The 22,402-nt window shown below is 39.0% G+C and overlaps 1 protein-coding gene across 2 annotated transcripts in view; it reads left to right on the forward strand.

Moving 5' to 3' along the window:
- The first annotated feature begins 4,408 nt into the window (after positions 1-4,408).
- Positions 4,409-22,402, forward strand: part of RNF180 (ring finger protein 180) — a 51,638-nt gene continuing 33,644 nt past the window's right edge. The window contains exons 1-4 of one of the 2 annotated variants that reach the window (XM_053407869.1): positions 4,409-4,789; positions 7,667-7,802; positions 15,311-15,406; positions 16,325-17,272. In XM_053407869.1, the coding sequence (XP_053263844.1) occupies positions 7,695-7,802; positions 15,311-15,406; positions 16,325-17,272 (1,152 nt within the window). In that variant the 5' untranslated portion in view covers positions 4,409-4,789; positions 7,667-7,694. The remainder of the gene's footprint in view (positions 4,790-7,666; positions 7,803-15,310; positions 15,407-16,324; positions 17,273-22,402) is intronic. The other variant, XM_053407870.1, reaches the window with a different exon arrangement.

Consider the following 22,402-nt stretch of genomic DNA (forward strand, 5'->3'; position numbering starts at 1 on the left):
CTGTTTGACAATGGAATGGACTCCCTTGGAAGGTGGTGGACTCTCCTTCCTTGGAAGTTTTTAAGCAGAGGTTGGATGACGATATATCATGGTTGCTTTAGTTGAGATTCTTGCTTTGCAGGGGGTTGGACTAGATGACACTTGGGGTCCCTTCCAACTCTATGAGTCTATGATTCCATACATATCCTTTCTTCCAAAGAGTTCAAGACAGCGTATAATGTTTCCCTTTCCTTCCGCCTCACTTCCCATTTTAACCTAACAACAAACTCTGAGTGAGAGGGGCTGGTCCCAGGTCACCCAGCGACTTTTGCGGCTTAGTGGTGAATGTGATTTGACTCAGTTTCCCCAGTTTCAGTTTGACACTCTAATCACTGCACCACACTGGTTCTTAATCACTTGGGCTGAAGTGACAGTCAAGACATTCAGGTCTTGTTATTAAAGAACTTGGAACAGCAGTAAAGAAAATGCCCTAAATATATTTTCACTTTGGGGTAAAGGGAGAGGAAGACCAGATATAAACTATAAACTGTAAAAGGCACAACAAATCTCTTTTAGAGAACTCCAATATTACAATTTAAAATATTAATGTTTGAGCCTCTTGCAGACTTTCTAAAATAACTCTACAGGGAAGCTAGTTTCTGTTATTATTTCTTTCCCAAAGACATGCATTCCAACATTTATGGAAGTTAATTTTCTAGATTGAATGGCTGCACAATCACAAATGAGTTCCAAAGTTTTGACATCTTGTAGCTAGGTCTTAATTTGAGACAGAGCTCAATGCCACATCCTGTAGGCCTGGCTCCAAATGACAGTGCCCAACCTTAGAAGCAAGTGATAATCAGGAGGATTACTGTAATCCAGGTGCATTTTCCTCATCACTGAGCATTCAGAGTTACCTCCATAGATAAAGAAGCAGACTGGAGAGCCCCTTTTCCAAAGCAGAGGTCCTACAGGGATGTACTTTAACAAGATATAAGGTGACACAGAATCAAGCCTTGAACCCTAGTTTGCTCTTTATAACTAATTACAGATACGCACACGAGATGCAACATGAATCAGAACAATTTATTCGGATTGCTATGTACAATTCCTTAAGTTTTCACATTGATCTTAACTGAAGAGAAGCTATAATATTTGACTGTGTACAGTAGACATAATACATTTAAACCACACCCACAAGAATCCTGGGACCTGTAGTTTGTTAAAGGTGCTGGGATTTGTACCTCTGTGGGTGTAGAATACTGTACATCTCTCAGAACTCTTGTGGGATGTCCTGAAATTAACTCACATTTCTTCCTTTTTATTTTTTATTTTTTCCAATATATTGGCTATCAAAAGAATCTCTCTCAGCTTTACCCAAAGTCGTTCCATGAGATTTGTCAGCAATGAGCCTTATTGCAGCAAGAAATAGCAATTAGAGCGGCATCCTTCCAATAACAATAATAACGCTAGCCTCACAAAGGACCCTTGACGATCCCTCATTTTGAAACAAAAGTAACAGCTTTTGTGAAGCAAAAGTAATAACTTAGTGATTTATGTGCATTGAAAGAAAGGGGGAAATGGTGCAAATTCATCTTTCAGGAAGTTACCATATTATCTTTGTGTGTTGTTTACAAGCGCTATCATATTTTAGAGATAACTCACCAGAGCTTTTCTATGAACAAAGCAGGGGATTTGTGGTTAAACCTTGTAAAAACGCTGTTCACACTTAGTTGATCATATTCCTGTGAACGTTCCAAACTTGGAATGCTCGCATTAGGACTGAAATAAAGTCATTGGACCAGTCACACATTGTCAAGTAATTGTTAAGTGTTTGAAGTGTTAACTTATTAGAACTGGGTGCACTACAGAGATTTCCATTATTACAAAAATAAAAATCAAAGCTGGTTAACTGTAGTGGTGAAGCAATGACATTAAAAGTTCTAAATAATTGTAATGAATTATTTAACGCCACAGGGTCTCCATTAGAACAGAAGCTTAATTGGGGAATACTGTACAATAAAAAGATATACTACTATCTAAAAAGAGGCATTATTGGCTTCATCCAGCAATATCTGAATGCAGTCTAACAATATGCTAAGAACTGAACTTTTATTACCCAATGGGTAAAATAGAATGGCTTTCTGCAATAGAACTGCAATAGAACAGCATATTGTTTCTATGTTTCTAGTTTCTCCCACCTCAGTGATGTCTGTAGCCCTACTTAATGTCATTCCTGATGCCATTACAAGGTGCAAGGAGCTGTTTAGGAAGCAAGTAGGGCTTCCCTTGCACTTGATCCAGAATCTGCAGTTAGTACAGAATGATGCAGCTCAATTGCCAACAGGAAGGAGACCCTGTTAGCATTTTAGACCTCTGTTCAGAGATCTCCACTGGTTGCCTCTTTGCTACCAGGCCAAATTCAAGATGTCACTATTAGTATATAAAGCCTTTAACAGCTTGGAACCAATTTACTTGCAGAATTGCCTTATCCCATATATGAGCACACAACAACTTCATACTGTTACAGACACTACATAATACTTGTTCTGCACTTGTAAGAAATTACCTGGCATAGAAATTTTGTAAAATAAAAAATAATAATAAACAACAACACTGGCAACTATGACGACACACAAAGACAGCACAGAGTCTGGAAAAATAACCTAAGTCAATTGCCAGCTGCCACTAGGCTACTGCTACCAAATGTTATAGTGCCCACTCACAATCACAAACTCTTTATTTACTTGAGCTATTTATGTAGTGCTCTTTATAATATTTATCACCAGGTGGGTTACAATGCTAATTAAAACATTTTCATATCTTACACAGTAAGATATGCAATGGAACATTTAAACTTCACAACCAAGCTGATGGTCTTGCAAATGTCAGCATCTGCACTGTCATTTTGGTGCTTTAAATAGGTCACAGATTATTCCAGATGATGAAAAGCTTTGAAACAATTCTGTGCTGTTGTAATTTGTGCTGTTATAATCCAGCAAAAACATAAAATGTCTCTTTAAAGCAGATATAGACAACAATGACAATTGCAACTCAGAGCCTTTCCACAGAACCACTGAGTGCATGCCCCTTCATTAATGACTTCTTCATTGACAATGGTATGAGCTACCCAGAAGCAAGGGAAGGACATCCTGGCCTCTGTCACTACTGAAAGCACAAAGGAGGTTATCATTATGCAATCCTTCCCTCCCCAGAAAAGCTCCATAGCAAGTGAATATTACCATGTCCCCAGATACTGATGAGAGAATGAGCAGATGCAGCAACACTGAGATTGAATTCTTTGTCCTACAAGGAAGAATACCATCCCAAAAGTCAGCTGCACGGAGAATGAAAAAATGAAGGCAAGGTCACTCTGGCTGGTATAAGTACGAAGAGCCAGTTAGATGCAGCAACCAGCTCCATCCCAGGAAGAAATCCAGTAATGGAAGATCAGTGCAAACGCCTGTTAAAATCTCTCATGCAGACATTAACAAACAGATCTTAGTGCTTTCCTTCAACTTGCTTTCCTTTGCACATGTTGCCTTGTACATTACTTTTTTAAAAGTCTGAGGGCTGGGTCTGCAGCTTATTTCCATTCTATGTTCAGCACCTGCCAGCAGCCTTGTTGCTTTCAGAGTCAACTAAGAAACATCATTGGTCTAGAATGCAAGATAAAAATATAATCTTATAACAGGGAGAGAGATTCTGTTTTTCACACACACACAACACTACTTTTGTGAATACCCAAAAGGTGCCCCTTTCACCAAATACATTCCATACAACAATCTAATGAAGCAATGAATAAGCTTTGACATTTCATAAGTCTGCCCTGCGAGAATGAAGAAATATCTGTAACAAATGTGTTGTCTTCAGGGAAGACTTGCGGACTCTGAGCTACAAAAAGTGGAAGCCAACATATAACCTGGTCCCATGAAAACGTTCTCCTCAAGAGTATTTGGGTAGTGCAATCCCTCCAAGTGTATAATACCAACAGGGAAACTTTGGTGCTTGTTTGAGCAGCAAGACCTTAACCGCCATATTATTGATTTATTACGATTCTACCCCTCTTTTCTGCCAAGGAGCCCAGAGCATGCAATGCCCATTGATCCTTACAACCACCCTTGTGAGGTAGGCGAGACTGAGAGACGATGACTGGCCCAGGATCACCCAGCAGACTTCAAGCCTGGGAGGGGGATTTAAACCAAGATTTCCCTGGTCACAGTCTAACTACGACACCTCAGTGGCTCCTAGTGCCTAACCTATAGTATATAGCAAGGCTTTCCTTTCGAAAAGTACTCTGAGCATGTACGGAGCGCGCTCCAAAGCAACCACAAGCAGTAGGGTTCGGGGTCAGATCCTCCACACACCCCCCCCCCATGCTCCGGTGCTTTCGTTTTGGAAAGAAAAGAAGCAGCTATATTATAGCTATAGGCGCGAGAAGCAGCAGCAGCAGCAGGCGGCGACGGTACTTTAGATAGAGCTCGCCGCCCCTCCCAGCCTGCTCTACTACTACAGCCACCATCCCGGGAAGGAGCGGCGCTGAAGGAAAACGAGGGCGCGGGCGAAGCCGACGAGCCCTTCTTCTCCCGCTTCCAGCGCCCCGCTTTGCCCGAGGAGACCGAGCGCTTTCCGCTGCCGTTTGTCTCCCGTCTCTTCCCGTTTGGCGCCGCGACAGCCCGCATCTCTCATAATCCCCCCGGCGGAGACTCGACAAAGCCCAGCCGAGCCAACCAGGCCTCTCTGACGCCCTCCTTGCTCTCCCTCAGAGGGCGCCTCCGCAGCGGCCGGGCGCCAAGAGGGGCAGAGGCAGGTAAATGGGGGCGGGCGAGCGCGCGGGAGTTTCTGTCAGGCACGGCCGGGCTGAGGAAGAGGAGGAGGCCTAGTCGCTGTGGTCGAGGAGACAAGCAGGCAGGCGCCTCCTCCTCCTCTTCCAGCCTTCGCGTGAGGGCAGAGGGAGAAGGGGGTGTCACACGAAGGCTGCCTCTTCCCTGTGGGTGTAGAATAAAGGGGCGCCTCGTCTGAAGGGGGCACAGCAGCCAGGACGGTCCCGCGAGGAAAGCCGCGTGGAAAGGAATGGCAGTGGCATCGCCCTTCCCCACACGACCCCCTGTCAAACAGTAGGGGCGGCAGCAGCAGGAGTAAAAAATACAGTATGTGTGTGGGGAGAGAGAGATGAGAGAAGCTTTCCCCCACCTGTTTCCTAGGAAAGGTGGAGGGAGGAACCATGCTCCCTTTTCTACATGTATTTCATCTGAAGCGCCTTTTTGATTTCGAGGGAGTTAACTTGAAAGCACATTTAGAATCGCAGCCGTTTTTTTTCTGGATTACGTTTCAGTCATTTGTAAGTGAAACGTGCCTTTTCTTGAAGGTCCAGCAGTTGGGCAGGAAACCATGCTGCTTCTTTTAAGGAGGGGGGGCACTACTTAAACTGCTAAATTCCACAGGGATTTATGATGCTTATTATTCTTAATTTCCATTTATAGACTGCTTACAACATGAAGATTGCAAGGCAGTACAATAAATAAGAAAATACATAAAGAATATGCATTTACATAAATACCATAGCAATATAAATCAAGTCAAGAGAGCATTACCAGGCAGTATAATGTAAGATTTCAATTATCATAACAAACATTATTCATACAACCACTCACCTAATCTCACTCATCATCTATTCTATAGAACCAGTACAATCATTCACTACCTAAAGTATTATCTCTGTCATCGAACCATTCATAAATAAACCACTAATGCTCAATAATATTACAACCCACACACAGGAGATCCCTGCCAAGTACACACATGTAAGATACTCTCCCCATTTCTGAAGCACTGTTGGTGGAGAATTCCTGCAGCTCAATTCTAAAAGGTCCACTAAGGCTGTATCCTATACCCACTTTCTTGGGGGAAGGAAACACTGAACACAGTGGGATTTCCCTTTGAGCAGACATCTATAGTATTGTGCTCTGTGTGTGTGCTGCGTAGTTTTATGTTAGATTTATGTACCACCTTTCAGTAGGCATGTTCATGCCACTAGCAAAATTACATCTGAGCAAGAAGATTTTTCATGATGGAAACAAATACAATGTCTGCTGCTTAAGTACACAGGTGTACTTCAAGATATTCAAGTTTTCTGTAAGCATTAGCATTTCTTCATTGTATCCAAACATAGAAGAGCTAAGCATACTCTCCTCAAGCAGGACTGCAAGACATGAGTAAACTTGACTAGTAAAAGAATTTCATGAACTTTTTTTAAAGGAGCAATGCACCACAAACTCTGGAGCAAATGAGAGGACACATTAAATACATGTATGCATTTAGCATGATTTGTTTTTACTTTACAAATAACAATTGTTGGAGAAGAGTGGAGATCAGGATCGGGACCACAACACTCAAGAGGGATAGTCCTTTCCCACTGTGCAATTGATTCTGATGAAAATGTCTCTCACACACTGTTCCCAAGCTGCTATTGACGCCAAATAGAAAGCAAATATATCAAATGCACATTCACATTTACCATACCATCTCATTTTGTCCTTGAAAACTAAGCATGTTTTAGTGGCAGTTGAATTCCATAATGTGTTTCTAGATTAACACATTATGGAATCCTTGTGGATTATGGGCCTCACCGGTTAGAGGAGGAGGATAGTTGGTATGGGAGTTTACAGAGTCTACCAGAGGTTAACTAGAGGCCTGACTCTTACTGTGCCAGGTGTTTAGCCTTGAAACACTGAAAAATAATGATATTTCATTATGTAACATTTTGTTTTTGTCATTCATAGTTAAGAAATTTGACAATGGGGACTAGAAATCTAACTAGTCATGGTTTAATATAGTTTAATACTTCAGGAAAAACCTTGACTCAAAGCAACAGTCAGAGGGAGAACATGTTGCTGCAGAGCAAAGCAACATATTTCACCTGTCAGGAATACATTCCTGTAAGCAGTCCTATGTGACTGCTTGTGTGAATGAAGAATTGAAGTTTTCTTTTAGCTTTGCAATCAGGTAAAGATTTTACACCGAGTTACCTCTTCAGGTATTGAAAACTTGAACACGGTGATGATGCAGGGGATGTAGTTATGGGGCATGATGGAAATTCAGCTGCACCCTGCATCTGTTCAAGGAATCTGCATAGATAGCAGAACTATTTGTTCAAATTATTTGGACCTGTGCAAAAAACAAAACAAAAACAACCAAGAATATGACTGTCATTAATATGACTATTCTGTTAATGGGAATAAAACAGAGAATAAACTTTACTTCCCTCAGATCCATTGTACATTCAGAGATGGATCAGGGGAGGAAAGTGGGGGAAAGAGGGCTAAACCGATTTCACAGGAACAAAGCCCCTCCCACTGATTTTGGTAGCAATACTGTGCAGAAGGTGCATATGAGGAAATGAGTGGGAGCAAAACGCAGTAACTAATAAAAGTTAGCATAAAGTACTCTGATAAATCACAGGATAAAAGATCATAAGTAGTGGCATCAATACAATGGGCTAAGTAGTATGTGCATCGCGAAGAGTCAAGAAGTGTTTAATATGGATAAAACATCAGCTAATGTGGATTGACCCATAACTTTGTACATCAGAATAAAATGTAAGCTTCTCTTTCTCTGAAAGAACTGGTGAAAAAACACAGAATACAGAAACATAATAAAGTATGCTATTTTTATTTGATTCTAACAGATATACAGTTCAAAGAACCAGAATTAAGATGAATAGCCAAGGTCAGGGTGACATGCTTCGTTGCTGGAAGTGTCGAAAATACGTAGCTAATTCTGATTGCCTCATAAACGACCAAACTGCAGATTTGGTCTTTGAAGTAAGTAAAAAAATGTATTGTTTCTTCTAGGCCATTACTAGAGTATGTATGTATAATTTAGGAATGCTGGAATTAACATGTTCAAAATTGCACGGTTTATATACTACTGAATTAAGAAGAACTGGTTTATGGATATTCACCCATTGGACAATTTAAACTATTTGCTTATCAAATGGAGCTTTATTGATATTTTTAGTATTCTGAAGTACTCTTTCATATTTGTATTGTATTGTATTGTAGATGTCATATATGCCCAATGCAGAAAACAGGGAAGTAAATCACAATACCGGTTTTGTGCTGTTGTACTGGATCTGTGTCTCTCCATAGCCATGAGTTACTTTGTAGAGAGTGTGTTCAACTTTACAAATTTTCTACAACTCTGCAGCTCAGACTAGTGCAGTAAGTATTTATTTTGATTTGTAGTTATGATACAGTGCTATTAAGTTGCTAACCCTAAAATTTTAGGAAAGCAAAAAAATTAAAGATACCCGCAATGCTAAATTGCCTAATCTCTATGATTTATAAGGATACTTAAGAGAGATTCACCATTGCAGCAGGGAGCACAACAAGGGCTCGCAAGATTAAACTTCTGAAAAGTATAAATAAGCTTAAACTTGCAATAACTGTTTCGACTGCACAGGAAGATGAACAAAGGATCAGTAGGCACCAGCATTCTTACATTATTTTACAGTCAGAATAAGAATCTGTTTGGCACAGACCTTTTAGGTGATGGGGTGCTTTTCACTGTGATAAAATAATTTCAGCAACTATTATTGTTATTGCTATTGATAACCCAGAGAAATATAAGCACACTTAAATCCTATTGAAATCAATGTAAATTAATAACACAGGTTTCTTTTGAATGCACCTATTATCTTTAACCTCCTGCCAACCTAGCAGTTCGAAAGCATGTCAAAGTGCAAGTAGATAAATAGGTACCGCTCCGGCGGGAAGGTAAACGGTGTTTCCGTGTGCTGCTTTGGTTCACCAGAAGTGGCTTAGTCATTCTGGCCACATGACCCGGAAGCTGTATGCCGGCTCCCTCGGCCAATAAAGCGAGATGAGCGCCGCAACCCCAGAGTCGGTCACGACTGGACCTAATGGTCAGGGGTCCCTTTACCTTTATTCTCTTTAACAATGCTGTTTTCTGTTCAGTTGCTTTCACAATTACTTAGAAGTGCTATGGAAATCTGTCAGATTAGTTTACAAATAATCGTGGCATTGGTCCATTGCTCAAGCCTGCTTCCTCTACAACCTCTCATTTTCAACCCATTAAAGAATCTCAGATAGGGGAACTAGGAAAGAGGGCTTGGAGAGCTGATACTAGATTGAATGGGCAGGCCTGGGCTCGATGGACCGATGGTCTGAGACCAGGCATCTCCAAACTCAGCCCTCTAGATGTTTTGGGACTACCATTCCCATCATCCCTAACTAACAGGACCAGTGGTCAGGGATGGGAATTGTAGTCCCAAAACATCTGGAGGGCTGAGTTTGGGGATGCCTTGTCTGAGACAGTTTCAGGCAGCTTCGTAAATTGTTAATATATCATCATAATTCACTAGCTAAGAAAATCATTTTCATTAAAAAATGGGAAGTTTAAATCTTGGCTTAAAAAAAACAAAATACAAAATGCATTTGTGCAGTTGCTGTCATTTTGCAGCATCAGTTAATTATCAAGCACTGGTTTCCACTAGCTCCCCTGCTGATGTCTTTTATAATGTTGGTTCAGAGAGAAGAGCAAAGTAAAAGTGCACCATGCTGATTCTTCATCCGCAATGTAATGCTGTGTTTGCCAGGAAAGAAAATAACATCATTTTTTTCAGTTTTGTATGTCTAAGTTAAGCATAGACTATTGGGAGCAGCTTTATTCTTAATCTGGATTATGAAACTGGGTGATACATGCAGAAAAAGAAATTCACATTATTTTCCTTTCCTTATATAGCAACCCTTTAAAAATTTCCACCTCTTAATGATTTGAAATAATCTGTAAGGAGAATCTGGACGGTGTTTTTGTATCTGCTTCTAGCTTAACTGTAGTGTCTCCTACACATTCTTCAGATGTTATAGCATGACTCAGCATAACAGGGCTAGGCAAGCAACCCAATGCACTATGTGGAATCACATGGTTAATAAGGACAAACAGATGTCAAAAGTTTTGCATCTGTCCTACTTTGAAACCCAGTGCAAGAACAGGCAATACATGGCTTGTGAATTATCTGTACTTTTTACAGCTTTTTATGTGACTAGCAGGATATTTTTAGGATTCCAGTTTTTACAGTGTCAAAAGCCATCTATTTCTCTCATTTAACCAGTTTCAGCTAAGAAATAAGCCTTCAAATTCATCAAGCTTCTCCAGTCAAAAGGACAGGTCTGCTTCCTACACTTGTGAATTGTGAATTGCACAATTTTTTCCACAATATGTTATCAGGCATAGAATTCAGTACCTCAAGTTTCTCAGGCTTAGTCTTTTTTAAAAGCAAGTGATTGGCCCTCATGATAGTGAAGATATGCTTGAAAGTGTGAAGGAGCATCTGGTGAAATCTCAGAAGCTTTCTGAAAGCAGCTGATGGATAGGGGAGGTGGTTTTATTGACCTGCATAGTTTAAAAGGGCTTTTCTACACACACACACAGAGAGAGAGAGAGAGAGAGAGAGAGAGAGAGAGAGAACGGGCATTATTTTGTACTACTTACGTTTTTTAATATAGAGTGTACATAACACTTAGGTCCTTCCATCTCCTTCCAATCATCTGACTGGCCACAAAAGCACCAGGCTATGATGCAGCAAACGATAATAATGTGTCTTAAAGGTGTTTATTCATAAAGGTGGGATTATTTTTACACAATATTATAATTAACTATCAATGCTTTTAAAGTCTTCAGTACCATCCAACTTTTATGTTACATTAGAAGGATTTTTTTTAGCAATTCTCAAACATCACGTGCTGGATGGGTAATAGATATCTGATATCTCACAAGTTGATTCTCTGTGACTTTTTCCAAATTAAAAAGAAATGTGGAAGTGTACCTTGATATGGGTGTGGAGGAGTGGAGGAGAAGAGGCTCAGTAAGGCATTGTGTCCAGAAATACATACACCTACACATAATCCCTCCAAAGAAAGTATAGTACCCTATAATTTATCTGCATATTAGGTAGTCTGGGTAGTCTATGCCTGCAGTAGTAAGTTTAGAGGAAACTGCTCCCCCCCAAACACACACACATGAAGCACATGCTGCCCTTGCTGCAGGGTCTACTTGCTGTCCTAACTAAAGTATGCATGCACTGCAGAGGGCAGGGTTAGAAAGTGAGACTGCCATCAGGACTTTCTGATATGCACATGTTGATCTGCTTTGCAGAGAGAGGGGTGGGTAGACTTTTAAAAGAATGTTTATTTGTCCATTGCACCTTGCTTGTCTGACAAGGAGTCTATATACATTAAGAGGGTGTGAAGAGGAAAAGAAGCTGAGCTCCAGTAAACAGATCACAGTGCAGTCAATTTGGGTTTCAAAGAAAATGCACACATCTCTAAATAAGTATCCAACTATGCCACGACTGGACTTAATGGTCAGGGGTCCCTTTACCTTTTTAATGCATCCTATAAGTCAATATATATTCCACTTGCTAGAGGGGTAAAGAGAGGGGAGAGTCTTTTCTCACTTTTGCAGAAGTCTGGATAAGATAAGAAACAGCAGGGCAGAGTCACTGTGAGTCAGATGGAACAGTATCTGCATTTATGTCAAGTCTTCTGTGCTTTCCAAAGGGTTTGCAAGATGTGGCTTCCTCCCACTGTCCCTGCAGTTTGGACAAGAGAAGAAACAGCAGGAGAGAGTCTACTGATTTCTTTCCTTCTCCACACTGCAGGACAAATCAGATAACTCTCCCAGAAACAGTCTGCAAATGATAGAAAATTTGGTGTTCAGTGGGAAAGAAGGAAAGTTGATAGCAAATGCTATCAGAGGCTGGTTAACAAGCCAGATTGAGGTTTGTGGACATGTATGAAACTCACAGTAGACTCAGTTTGGACATTTGACTGTCAGTAAAGTTTTGGTCACATTACCAGTCAAATATTTTAAACTATGAGCTTCATTAGAACAAGAAAAAAGATACTTTAATTGCCTGCAGGTTTCCTGCTTTTGATATAAATTTGTTACATTGTAATGTTTCTCAGTAACAGTTATATATAATGACTTACTGTAACTTTTAATATATTTAGGTAAGGTTTCTATAAACGTGAATAATTTACCAAACATCTAGAACACCAGGGTCAAGCACCTGACAAGCCATGTTGCAGATTCATTTATGACTGCATTTATGTAGCAATGCACACATAAATGCACACATAAAAAAAATCTTTTTTTCATGCAATGCCCCTGTGAGGTGCAAAATATCTCCATATACCATACCCCACGGAGGCATATGCAGCCCAATTTCAACCTGGATTGCAGTTTCTGTTCTTTGTAGCTGCTCTAAGTAACTAACACTCTAAATTGATTTTGTGTGGCAGGGTGGTATTGTTTTGGTTTGTTACTATGGTATGTATTTTGTGTTTTTATATTATAAACCATCCTGTGATCCTCTGATGAAGGGCAGTATAGAAATTTAAGAAATAAAATAAATAATAAAATAAACCTGTAAAGAAGAAGAGATGAAAATGCAACCGCACCACCTTGAAAACTTGTTGTAAGTGCCTTACACACAGAGAGAGAAACAGATTCAAGGGACATACTTTACACCCAAATTGGCATGGATCCGGTTGCACCCAATCTGTCCATTATTAAGATCCTGGGGGGCTTCTTGTAACCAGGGCAAACATTACTGTGCCAGATGGACAAATAGTCTAACCTAGTATAAGGCACCTATGTTCCTATTATCATTTACTCACATTCAAGTGGATTAAGTTAGGGCTGAGCCTTGTTTGGTAAACATAACTAAACAGGGATTCCCATCACATCAACACACAATATTAGCTCCCTTCCTTCCCTTCACCAGACTTTTCAAGCAACTTATTTATACCACTGGTAAGAAAGAAACTGGAGATTAAGCAAATAATACAGAGTGTGGAAGCTTTTTTCTTCTGCTTACTATTTTAGGACTTACATTTGAGACAGGGCTTAGCTACATTCTAAAATTTCATTTTCATATGCTGCAGTGAATTCAGTCTTGGGAGTGCAACTGTTGGCACTAAATTGTGATTATTTAGAGTGCACTTGATAAAGCTTTTAGTAGCATTTAAATGTCATACTGCAGTATAGTCATAAGATAAATTAAAATATTTTTCATTACTTTTCTTGTTTTTTCCTACTTTCTTTTTGTTACTGCCATAGTAAAATAAAGCCAAGGCTCCAATAATCATATGTTTTAAAGCCAAGTATTCTTCACAATATTGTTTTCAGTATAAAAATTTGCCCTGCTCAAAGAACAATTATTAAAATTAGGTAAGTTTTTGTTTGAAAAATAACAACAACAAATTATGGGGGGAGAATGGAATTTAAAGTACCAACAATGTGAACTGATTTTTTCCCCAGTGATTATACTAGTGTTATTGAACAAGTAGGTTTTCTCAGAATTAAGCATGACCCCATTCATTTAAATTGTGTTAGTTTTAAACATATTTTTTATTATTCTTGCAACCCTTTTATAGTTTAGAAACTAGTACCATTATCTTTAAACTAGTTAAACAAGACTGATTAAACTGAAACACATTTTTTATTACATTAGTAACAATGAGACTAAACTGGCTTGGGTCTATAATTTGTCAGTTCAACTGCTTTCGGAATTGGGGCACGTATCTGTAACCCTAAACCTTTTAATTTTCTCATGAAATGCTGTATTTATTTGAAACCGTTTATTTGCTATTTTCTGTTTACACATTGCACAATGCCTATTTTCAAGAAAGAAAATGGCAACATTTATTTAAACAATTACACAACTTGCTTTTATCCGCCATTGTGTCCTAAATGTGTAGTGTATTCTTGGAAAACCTTATAATACTGATTGCATAACTACCATCATAACAATATTAATAAAGGTTTAACAATAATCTGTCAGGAAAGAATTTAACCACAAGATTTGAAACAATTTCCTAAACTTTTTCACTATATGCTTGAGAAAATCCTCATTTTCTAAGATGGTTAAGAGACGTCAGCTGTGTTCCATCATCTTTGCAGCTAGGCCATTACAGTATCATCATCATCATCATCATCAACCTTTTATTCGACCGTCAGTCAGAAAAAAGTACATTTGTCAATACACAGTTAAAACATCCAGGAAGATTTTAGAACTTAGCCAACACTAAAATGGGCTAAACAGATAGCCCCATATCAATACAGTCAATTATAGTCTTGCGACGCTTAAAAGCTAAAAAAAGAAATTTGGCCACCAAGGAAGGTATAGCTCTAGTGACATTATTCAGCAAGTGTAAAACCTGATTTTCTCCGGGTAGGAAGCTAAATTGACATAGGAGTGGGTCTATAAAATTTTGTCTAAGCTCTGCATAAGAAGGGCAAGTCAAGAGAATGTGTTCGGTGGACTCAACCACACCCATGGCACAGTGACAGGTTCTCTGGGCGTATGGTACTCCCCTGTACCTTCCCCACAATATCGCAGAGTCAAGGACATTTAATCTAGCCGCTGTAAGAAGTCTGCGGTATTCCACATAGTGGATTTCTGCAAGGTAGGGGGCTGGTATGGTCTGATAAATCTGGTCCCCTAGGAACATCCCTGGTTTTACCTGGGCTATGTCCTCTTGTCTGGCAATGTCACTCAGTCTCCGGGAGATCACAGCTCTAGCTTGATTGTACGTCATAGACTCAAAGTAAAGGTGAGACAATCCGCAGGATTGAACCTCATTAATGACCTCCCTTTCCCACGATGATTGGAAATCGTCCCTCAATATCAAGGGGGCAATACCCACTGGTTTAAAACAAAGCTTGAGCCATAGCCAGAGCTTCGTCTTCAAGGCCACATACCGTAGAGCTTGCCAGCCGACCTCTAATCTCATAACCGCACCCGCTACCGAGGGGGGAATCCTAAGGATGGACCATTACAGTAGAAACCTTCTCTAGGCAGCAGTCTTATCTTGCTGGTCTGTCTTTTTATTGCAGCATCAACAATATGTGTTTTAAAACTATCAAATACTTACTGTCTTTTAGGGCAAGCCCTCAAAAGGTAACATAATAAAAACGTCAAAAGTGCATATTTGTATTTCATGACTTAATTGTAAAACACTGAGATGCACCCTGCATCATGGAGAAGGAGAAGCAAAGGTGCTAGGTATAGAGACTTGTTCAACCTGGTTGAAAGGGAAATAGGTTGATGGGCCACTAATTAGAAGGAGAGCTGGCATAAAGGACACATTTGCCTGAAGGCAAGGAGGAAGGAATAAAGAATGCAGGAAATGGATACAAAGGAATTGGTTCATGGCACTGGAAGTGGAAATATCAATGATAGGTATTTTAAAATAGCAAGTAGGTCAGAATATTATTAATATATTGAATCTTAATTCAACAGGAACCTCACGCTTCTACTGCCTCTCAGGACATCTGTAATGTATGGCACATGAACATAGAAGCACTTCCAGATTGGGTGACTCGTATAATAGAAAATGTATGTTCATTTTACTTATCTCGCATAACTTTTTATAATTCTATGCAATATTCTATAGAAAGTAAACAATATCTAGGTCTTTATAAAGCACCTTAGAAGTACAGTTATATCATTACATATTTTATAGTTATTTAAGTAGGTAAATGCCTTTTCAAATGCTTATAATAAACAAGTCATTGTGTCAACTCTGTTCTTGCCATATTTAGTATACATATCAACACATCCAAAGTTTCTGTAAAATTGTAATACATAATGCTATTCCCATACTTCGTTTGGTGTCATAAGTCCTGAAACTTCAGTAAGGTTTCAACAGATGTAAATGGGCTCTTCTGCTAAAAGACTGATTTTGATTTATTGGAAAGATAACACCATGGCCCCTTTGAAAGATGGATAGAAGCTATGACTACTTTTGCAACATACAAACATAGATTGTATGGAATACATTTATAAAAAGCACAATGACTTGTTAATAATTTTATACTCGTTAGAATCATGGTACTACTTATATACTCATATATTGCATTGTATCACAGTTTTAAGCACTTTTTTCTTTTCTTTTGACTTTTCTCCACATTTTTCACTCTACTGAAATTTTTCAATAAACTATATATTAACAAAAAGATTTGAACAGACTGACTTCTGCATAGGATTGTAGTTTACAAGACTGTTCAAAGGTTACCCTTACCCTCCCCCTCAAAGTTCCATGTTAAATATATGCCTTACTTAGTATAAAACTAAGGTCTCAGAGTATTTAGGAATATCAAATAACCCTTTGAAATGATTACATTGGTACATTGCCTTTTTTCAGTCATAAAACAAATGTTTACATGCTTTTCTGCTCTGTTTGAAAAAAGATTTATGTCTTATCTTCTGGATTACAAATAATTAATTGTTTGTTTCCCTTCACATTATCCTCAGGCACAGTGGACAACTGGAAAGCTGAACTGCCCTTTCTGTGGGGCCCGTCTGGGGGGTTTTAATTTCATCAATAATACAAAATGCTCCTGTGGCCAATTTACAAACATCCATCTTTGCAAGAGGCGAACTGACTACCAAACAGTTAGTTCAGTTACATCAGCAATATCGCCACTGAAGCACTTGTCTCTTTGTAAAGTTCATTCCGACTTTAACAACGAAATATGGCAGAGTGTGACAGGTGGATCTTTGGAAGACAGAAATCAAAGACTTCCATGTGTAGCCAAAAATAACAATGGCATTGGACGGTTAATGGAGGCACTTTGCCTAGAGGTAAGATCAACCAACTTTGAGATGAACAGTAAAAAAATACACTTCAAAGTGTCTAATCCAAAAACAAGTATTTCAGCTTCACTGGCTGTGAATGACAAATACACTGTAAAAGCTTTTCATAGAAAATCACAGAGTTTAGACATGAACTTCAGAGAGAAGCTTGTTTTGCTGCCTACTTTATATGGAACTTCCACTGCTAAGAGACCTGTTTTCTCCAGGCAACATGAAGGGCAGCCTTTTTACACAAAGGGTTGCTTACAATTAAAGTCCACCAGAACACATAATTTTTTTCATTTCCCACTTAAATCAGATGCTGGTGAGCTTCCAAACAGTTTTTCAGTTACTTCTTATGGTGCATTTGCACAAGAAGAGGCAGAGTTTAATCATGGTTTAAAAGCTTCCAAACAGTATCTTGAGAGCACTACTGCTGACCAGCAGCTGTTCCTGTCTTCATCAGAGAGCACTACAGAAGAAGATACTGTGCAGAAGCACATCACACCTCCTGCTCTTCTTCAGCCTTTCACAACTATTGATCAAAAGTTGAGCAAGAGAAAAAGGAACCGACTGAACAGTTTGAGGAGGAAGAAGAGGTGGCCAGAGAGGTGGCCTCAGAAGCAGGTATGTACAATAAAATAGAGATTGTAATCATACCAAATGTTATCATGTTAGAGACAGCAGCCTCTAAGTGGGAGTAATGGCTGCAGCCATGATATATATCAGTTCAGATATCTTACTAAGCTATAGTTAGCATCAGCTACTAAGCTACTAACCTATAGTTAGCATGTTTTACAAACCTACTTCAAACTGTTCTGTTTGGGGGGTGCAGACAATTGTAAACCATGGTTTGTTGACTCAGACATAACATCAAACCATAGTTCATTACCTATACTTCACACAATGTCTCAATGGACCCATTGGCTAAAGGACAAAAATATGTACAAACATTTCCTGTTCTTATGAAAAACACTAGTAGATTATACCAAAAATGTAGAAAATAAACTATGTCTATGTACACTTTTAATTATTTTTTTCTCGCACCCAAAACTTGTATCAGTATAAAGAACAAGTCCTTCATCATGAGCATTCACTTAAAATCCAAACAGAAAGGAAGTCTTTCAATAATCTCTTGTTTCTAATCAAAATGTGAGCTCCCTTCCTGTAATGTAGTTCTTCTACCTGACAAACTACAAATACAAATTCTCTTCTATAAAAGGTGAAAAAACTGCTTATTCTATTCTTAAAACTTTTGTGCTCATGTTTGAAATTAGCTCCTCTGCAGTTTTCTTTGCAGCTTTCTACTTCCTACAGTCAGTGTGAAGTTTTTCACTATAGCTAAGCCATATACACAAGTAAACGTGCATTAAAGCATTACAGGTTATTTGAGTCATATGCACAACTGCATAAACATCATTTTGAGCTTTCACATTACATGACTACATAAAATTTCCCATTATGAAATTCTCTATTGTTAATAATAATAATTAATTTATACCCTGTCATAGCTGTCAACTTTTCCCTTTTTTTAAGGGAAATCCTATTTGGAATAAGGGAATTTCCCTTTAAAAAGGGAAACGTTGACAGCTATGTACCCTGCCCATCTGACTGGGTTGTTCCAGCCACTTAGGGTGGCTTCCAACATATATAAAGATGTAATAAAACATCAAACATTAAAAAGCTTCCCTATACAGGGCTGCTATCATTGTTATCATTCATCATGTTATTTTCACCCTGTATGAATCCAAGAATTATGTTTATAAATATTTCCATATATTTTATAGTTAATACAATATATTAATATTGTTCTCTCAGACAATAGGGTGTATTTTCCTATATTGTATTGTCAGAATGCACCCAGGCACCAAAACATTACAGTTCAAGTTCATTAAAATTCTATATTTTTATTTTAATGTAATTCCACACAGCATAATGTATCATTCCTCCGGAACTATAGTATCGTGTTTTTGCTGCTAATCTTCCTGTATAAGGGGACTCCCCAGTAAGTATACAATAATAGAAGTTTGGGTTTTTTAACAGCAGGGGGCACCAAATTTCATCTAGCTACAAAACAATGGTAACTAAACTTTTATGAAGGAGCATTGCATGGTATAGGTGTATTTTGTTTGTATAATGTTTTATAGATTAAAAACAGTAACACTGCTAACATTTGGTGATTATAGGTTTTAAGCATAATAGTGATACCTGTTGCCACTGCTGCAGCTCAGAGTCTGCCAACATTTTTGTAATAAGCTGGTTCTTGTGGCTGATTTTATTATATATCCATTCCAAAATTGCCTTTGTTAAAAGCTTGTGATAAATGGCTGCAATCTGTCTGCCAAAGAACTGTTCTTCTGCCTCTTAAAAACTGGTACCATTTGAGTTTAAAATATTTTTAGTAAGAGCAAGATTAATTTTTGTAACAATTCATAAATTATTACTGGAAAAGAAACACTGTGAATGATAAAAAGCAAAAATATTTTCTTGAACTTTCTTTTTGTTTAAAAGTTGGGGAGAAAACAAATAAATGGACAACTGAATATGTGATATAATTTTTTAAAATATTACTGTTACAGTACAAGGAGCTCTTCACACTGAATCTTTTTTTTTAAATGACATTAATTCTTTCCAAACATTTGAGTCATTGTCATAAAGCAAAATTATATGCAAGACATTAATTATCACTTATCAAACAAGAGTTTTGTTTAGCTTGTAATATGATGGTGACTAGTATCCTGGTAATTAATCTAAGTTAATCAAAAGAAAATATAGGTAAAATGTCTATTTACTGAAACACTCATTGGTTTTGAGATATCAGTTTCATTTCTATTTTTGCCATTGCTTTAGTTACTTGAAGAGGGTGCTTGAGAAGGCAGTAGTGGCCCAGTTTCAGGCATGTTTGGGGAAAAACTGATTACCTGGATCTATTTTAGTCTTGTTTGAAGCCCAGGCCTAATTCGAGGTGCTCCCAGTAACATTTAAAGCCCTAAATGACTTATGCGCCAAATATCTGAAATATTGGCTCCATCTTCATAGTTCTGCCTATGGAACTGATGGCCCAGAAGAGGACTTTCACTGTGGCAGCCCCTAAACTGTAGAACTTTCTCCCATCTAGCACTCTCATCGTATAGCTTTCACCATATGCTGAAGACATGCCTCTTTATACTGGTGTTGTGTTCTGGTTGGAACGGTCGTATTTATTTTAATAATTCAGTATTATATTATTGTACAATATTGTATTGTATACCACCCTGGAACATTCTAGTGAAAATAAACAAACAAACAAATAAGGGCACAGACATATTAGCATCTACCCTTCCCATTTGTTGAATGCTTTTTCTAATTCCAGACCATGCAAAGACTCTGTTGTGCATTTGTAATAACACAGGGGTGCCATGTCCAACACTGGCCTCTGTCCCTCTTTCCTTCTCTGATGCCCTCCCACAGCTTGTGCCTCCCAAAAGCTTGCACAGCTGTTTGCTGCAGCAGCCCCGGCTACAAGTTCCATAGGCAAATTGTGCCTCTGGGGCTGGTCAGAAGTGCTGGTTGCAAGCAAGCAAGCGGGCAAGGGAGCCCAGTCAGCCAGTCTGCCAGCCCTTGGGAATGGACAGACAAGTCCCAGGCCTCTGTTGGGTAGTGTGAGGTGGCTCCTTTCTTTAATAATAATAATAATAATAATAATAATAATTATTATTATTATTATTATTATTATTATTATTTATTATTTATACTCCGCCCATCTGGCTGAGTTTCCCCAGCCACTCTGGGCGGCTCCCAATCAGTGTTAAAAACAGTACAGCGTTACATATTAAAAACTTCCCTGAACAGGGCTGCCTTAAGATGTCTTCTGAATGTCAGGTAATTATTTATCTCTTTGACATCTGATGGGAGGGCGTTCCACAGGGCGGGCGCCACTACCGAGAAGGCCCTCTGTCTGGTTCCCTGTAGCCTCACTTCTTGCAATGAGGGAACCGCCAGAAGGCCCTCGGCGCTGGATCTCAGTGTCCGGGCTGAACGATGGGGGTGGAGATGCTCCTTCAGGTATACAGGACCGAGGCCGTTTAGGGCTTTAAAGGTCAGCACCAACACTTTGAATCGTGCTCGGAAACGTACTGGGAGCCAATGCTCCTTTGGGGAAGGGGGGCATCTCAGAAACCAGGGGCAACAGCAGCAGCTGCCCGGACGACTCCTAAAGAGAAGGGAGTGGAGAGGAGGCTCATGGAACACTCCAAAAAGGAGGGTGTTCAAAAAAGGGCGAGAGGCTGCCAGCTCTTCAGGCAAGGGGTAACATAACTGAGCTCCTGAGCCCATAGGGGTGCGGCAGAAAAAATGTAGTTGGTCAAGGGAGCAGTGAACTCAAAAAGGCTGAAAACCGCTGCCCTAACACAATATTATTGATCCAGCCCAGTCTTGCATTTGATCACTGGCATTTTAATTTTCTATAAACTACTATGATCTTGAAGGATATATATGTCAGTAACGTAGTATTTACGTGTGAGGTTTTCCTGATGAGAGAAGGAGGAGACTCAAGTATTGTAATTACTGCGGCCAATGTTTGAAATTTTTTAAAGGGATAAAAATGTATGTCCCAGCTTCCACACAGACTAGACCAGACTCTACTGTTTTCAGTTGTGTGTGTGTGTGTGTGTGTGTGTGAGAGAGAGAGAGAGAGAGAGAGAGAGAGAGAGAGAGAAATCAACTATTTACCTTCATTTGGAATGTGTTTTTTTAAAATAAATTAATGGTAGCTTTTTTGACCAAAGCAAATAAGTGATACAAATTATGGGTGATAGCCAACTAAATTATCCTAAGAGTACACTTATTAAAATGAGTGGTCTGAATTTCATTAATATCAAAGGATCTCTTCTAAGTATGACTAATCTTAGATAGAATAATAGAAATGCAGAGTTGGAACAGACCCTGAGGATCATCTAGTCCAACCCCCTACAATGCAGGAATCCTGCTCACAGTAGTCCCTGGGCGAACTTGAACCACCAACCTTCTAGTTAACAGCCAGACACACTGACTCACTGTGCCACTGTGTGTCCATATCACACTTTCTTTTATGGGACAGAAGGTTCACAAACAATGGAATTATTCAGCAAAAATAATAATTTGGGGGTCACTGAAATAACTGTAAAGGAAAACTGAAGGAGTGTATAATTTATAATGGATTAAGAGTTAATTTGAGGCTCCATTTCACCTGGTCCTGTGAAGTCACCAAAAATTGCAGACTAAGCATATACAGTATAAATTCATTTATATTTGTAATACATACCAACTAGCCTGGATACACACAAGCTGACCACCTTTTTAGAATGGAAGGACTTTCTACTCCTACCTAAGATTGTTGGGACAGTATGAAGGTGTTTTTAAGGCTACTCAACAACCTTAGTGCTTGGCAGAGCACACCTCACCCCTCATTTCCCCTCTGTCTTCCAATTCTTTGGCCATTATTAGAAAACACAGGGCTTTTCCACTTGACCTATTTATTGAACATTCACCCTGATCTACTTGAACAAAGCTTACATGGAGGTTAGATTATATCCTGTCTTCGTTGAGCATTCATTCCAATTTGTTTGTGGGGCTAGTCATCCTTCATTCATTCTGATTGTTTGCATTGTGTTCATCCCACAGTTTTCAAAGCATTTCATCATCACTTTCCAAAGAGCACTTTAATCCGCTTTAATTGTGCAAACTTAAGTTTATTACAGCATACAATTGAATCCCTCCTGCAAAATAGTGTCAATCTGG

The sequence above is a fragment of the Podarcis raffonei genome, chromosome 11 (genome assembly GCF_027172205.1).
Source record: "Podarcis raffonei isolate rPodRaf1 chromosome 11, rPodRaf1.pri, whole genome shotgun sequence".
Taxonomy (NCBI): domain Eukaryota; kingdom Metazoa; phylum Chordata; class Lepidosauria; order Squamata; family Lacertidae; genus Podarcis; species Podarcis raffonei.